At 40.8% G+C, this 4,407-nt stretch overlaps 1 protein-coding gene across 1 annotated transcript; it reads right to left on the reverse strand.

Annotated features, from left to right (window-relative positions):
* Nucleotides 1–337: 337 nt before the first annotated feature.
* LOC137362487 (probable G-protein coupled receptor 139) lies at nucleotides 338–3,092 on the reverse strand. The gene is made up of 2 exons (XM_068026868.1): nucleotides 3,026–3,092; nucleotides 338–1,323 (listed from the first exon to the last, which is right to left on the reverse strand). The coding sequence occupies exons 1-2, from the start codon at nucleotides 3,090–3,092 to the stop codon at nucleotides 338–340; spliced, it is 1,053 nt and encodes a 350-aa protein (XP_067882969.1).
* Between the last annotated feature and the right edge of the window lie 1,315 nt (nucleotides 3,093–4,407).

Below are 4,407 nucleotides of genomic sequence, written 5' to 3' on the forward strand. Positions count from 1 at the left end.
TTACCAACGCAATTAAGAATAAATGTGTCTGGTGGAATATCAGGAAAAAACAACGTTGTTTTTAAATATAAATGTTTTCTTCTATATATATATTCAATTGAACAAGTCAGTTAGCAGACTTATTAAAATGCATGGTTCCTGTTTAATGATAGGTGTCATATCCAGTTCCAGCTTCTATAACATCAGTTCCTTTAGGGAGAGCAGTCTCTCTTCTCCTGACCCCTTTATGAAGTTCATCTCTTTCCCTTTGCTCACTGCTCGTTATCTTTTTTTGATTCCTGCTAATTTACTTCCGATCTTCCTGTTCTCGAACCCCCTCTTCCCATCACTAACAGCTCTAATGTTTGTCTTTACTCATGCAGCCATTTTCTTCTGCATCTCCAGCGGTCACCTCTTGCCCATTAACCACTGGATCTTTAAGCTGGTCTCGGTTGCTTTGTTTATTAATTAATTTAAGAATTGATGTAACTGGATATTTCACTGCACTCTTTAACTGCTCTCTGAACTCGGACTGAGTGACCACATAAATAAATGTGTTTGTACAGCAATTTAAATTCCGCAGCATATATGCAACAGCTTCAAAGGTATAATAAGAATAAGCACCTAAGAAATAACGAGAAGCAAAGATATATAAAATATACAGAAACCACAGAAATATGAAGTTTCCAGATATGCTGAAGAGTAAAATCATAGACTTCCTTCTTCTCTCCATTTCAGAGTCACTGTGATTATCTTTCTTGCTCTGACCCCTCAGTCTCTGACGAACTCGACTGGTCACTAAAATGTGTCTGAACGTCAGAGCGTTCAGCAACAGAATTAAAATAAATGGCAATAATGGTGTTAAAACATTATCAAATATTCTAAATCCAATCCATCGAGGGTCAGTGAAATAGCTTTGGTTATTAGAGCACCGCCATTCGACATTGTTGATTACCCGTGTAGGCTTATATCTAAAGTAGATGGGAATATTTTTAAGACAGAGCAGAATGCCGGTAGTTGTTAGAACCACAGACGCAGTTTTCCTGGTGCAATATTTAGATTTCAGCTTCGGGCAACAAATTGCGACAAATCGATCAAATGTGAAAGCGATGGTGAACCAAACAGAACAGTCGACGGCTGCACGGATCAGGACATAGAGAGCGCGACACACAGAGGTGAGTTTCAGAAAGTTTAATGGGAAATACAGATTATTGATTCTCCGGAGTATGATATTCGTGATAATGACCAGTAGATCCGCCGTTGACATGGCTACCAAGTAGCGGGTGGTGCAGCTGGAGAGTCCGCAATTTCTCCGGGACAGGATCACAATTGACATTAAATTAACTGTAAAGGAGAGAAGGGAGAAGTGGCTGTAAATTACTGAAAAAACATTCTCCGCTTCTCAACCCAAGCCGGAAGGATTTTCGAACGAAAACCGTGTAGATTGTGATCGGGTCAGATTGGGTCCATCACCTCATCCTGCCTCCAACCCGATCACTTCCAGATTTAACAAATCCTGGACGGGGAGGTACAGCACCCCGCTCACCCGACGCTGGTCAAGTAGTTAAATGTCGCAATGAGAAACCAAAAAATGAGTAGACTAGAGAACTGCACCCGGTCTCCAACCACTCCCACTGTAGGAACCCATCCCAGAATCGAATCACTCCCTGGGGTGGAAGAAATCCCTCCCTGACTCTAACCAGCCCCTCGGAGTGGAGGCACTCATACATCTTGGACGTCTCCCTCTGCTGTATAAATGAGTTAATTTGAAAAGAGAATTTACTGAGTCAATGCAAATGTGATCACAGCACAGGCTTTCATTTCTACAGGAATATCATTATCATATTAGAAAGGTATTTATTGAACACCTAAATAATGTGTAGTCTTCTGGACGACACGTGATAAAAATATCCAGGGAAACCAACAGGTGCATGTATTCTTCACAAAAATAATACCGTAACTGGGAGATTATAGTTATTGGGATATGTTGTGGCTCTATTATGTCGATAAGAGTAGGATGAGTGTTGAACTAATTGAGGCCTTTAAACTTATATAAGAGTTAGAGAGGGGTAACATGGACCTGACATTTCCACCTTTGCTGGTGACCAGTTCTGCATTTCCTCAAAATAAGATGGTCATCAATAAATTCACGATGGAATTCAAGAGAAACCTGTTTACTTGGAGTTCTGGGAACGTGGAATTGAGACCTCTTGGAGTAGTTGCAATGGGGAAAAAATAAGAAGAAGCGAGGTTAGTACATGAGGGCGACAGGATTGGAAGGATATGCTGATAGGATTAGATCACTGGAATGTCTTCCTGCGGAGCAGGAAGACAGTCCTAATCTAGTTGTGCCGAATGCCCAGTGCATGTGCTGTAAAATCAGTAACATGTCTATTAACAAGTCATAGTCATCAGTGTTTGTTGTAATATTGAAGAGGATTATTTATTATTGCAGTCACTCATGACAAAACACTTCTCAGGACCGTGCTTGGGAAGGAAATTAATCAGCACCTGATAGTGCTGCCAACAACTCTACTTCGAGTAAGTGTAAGATGGTGACCCGCACTGAATACAATGAAAGATACTCCAGGAAATACATGGTCCCGAGAGTTACGTGGTCCACACCATTTATTCAGCCACAATCAGTGCAATTCTAGAGTGACAGAGACTCCCAGTTACACATCATCGCTGAGGTCAGGTGCTCCACTCCAGTTAGGTGCACACACACAGTATAATTCTACATTAACAGATAATTCCAGTAATCCTTCCCCTCTGAGATTCTCCTGCTTTGAACTGTGATTCTGCAGAATACAACATTCCACATAATTCAATAACTTTACAATGCAGAGTGCCTTGCGCTTGAAACAGTTCAGACAACAAATTAAAACTGCACAGATAATTGAGGAAATTAATAGAATTATATTATTGAATGTGAGTCTGTGTAACTGGAACCATTCAATCTCATGTAATATAATTATTCCCATGGTAATGGAAGAAACCAGCTCACACACAGATTTCTGAAACTTCATTGGTTACAGATACTTACCAGGAACGCCAACTATAGCAAGGATCATGTAGAATATTTTCTTGACCCATTGAATTGGTCGGTGCATTTTCTCCTTGGAATGATCGGTCTGTTCGTGCTGCAGTTAATATCAATGAAATAAATTCTGAGCTGACACATTCCCAGTGCATTAACTTTATACCCTCCCGAATCTCTATGGGGATAGTGAGGTTGCAAAATTGTTCAAACAGTATTTCTTAATCTTTGAACAAACAGATTACGACAGCTGTGTTAATTCCCTGAATATGGAATATATTTTCCACTAAAATTGAATTGGACGCATCCCCACTCCCAAGACTGGTCAAATCTGATCACAGTAAGAAAGTAATCATAACTGGAAGCTGTGTTAAACAGAAATCAAGGAGGTCCTAGAAAAATCACGAGCCCCATCTGTAGATCTCATGTTGTTTTAGCGATGGCCTTCACTCTGCATGGCTATTCATAAATTAAATTCCTAACATCAGAGAAGCCTGTGAGGGATGTTCATCTATACTTTGGATGCTCTCTTTAACTGTGCAATTTCGTTCAATAACTCATATATTCAAACAAAAAGGAGTATAGAATGCTTGCAACACTGCAGTTGGCCATTTGGTCTGTCTTGACCGTGTCAGCTCTCTGCACAGGCAGCTCAGCTAATCTCACTCCCACATCTCCTCATCACTGACCTGCAGTTTTTAATCTCTTCAGTTGTTTATTCAATTCGCTTCTGATTCATTCTGGTTTCACCACTCTCTCAGCCAGTTCATTTCATTTCCGAAACACGTGCTTTGTACACATACGTTTCCGTAATGTCGCCATTGATGCTATTGCCATCCCCCTAAAACTTGTGCCCTCTGGTATTCGTCAGGTCGGCCAATGAGAGCAGTTTCTCAGTGTCTACTCTGTTTAAGCAGCCCATGGTTTGGAACAACTCTATCAAACTCTCTCTCAATTTCCTCTTAAAGTAGAACAACACCGATTCTTTAATCTGTCGGCATAAAACATCTGTTACCCCTGGAATTTTCTCTTGAACATGTTCTACACCCGCTCTAAAGCCAATACATTGCTCCTCAAAGTGTGGTGCCTGGAACTGAACACAATGGCAGGATTTTCAAAATATTTCTCTCCCTCACACGGTCCGAGCTACTCCGTTTCCCTTTTCAACCTCTTTATCCGATGCATCGATGATTGTGGCTGTGTCAAACCCTTGTTCACATCGAGCTGGAAAATTGAATCAAATTTGCATTGAAATATGTGTTGCTCCCTCGCCTGAAAACGGTACATCTGTGACTCTTCACTTCTCTTCCACGAATTCCCTCCCTCAATATAAGTGGACAGACTTTGCATCAATATTTAATATGATCCACCAACTTCCACAGTTATCT

Source organism: Heterodontus francisci, unplaced genomic scaffold (assembly GCF_036365525.1).
Source record: "Heterodontus francisci isolate sHetFra1 unplaced genomic scaffold, sHetFra1.hap1 HAP1_SCAFFOLD_152, whole genome shotgun sequence".
Lineage (NCBI taxonomy): Eukaryota > Metazoa > Chordata > Chondrichthyes > Heterodontiformes > Heterodontidae > Heterodontus > Heterodontus francisci.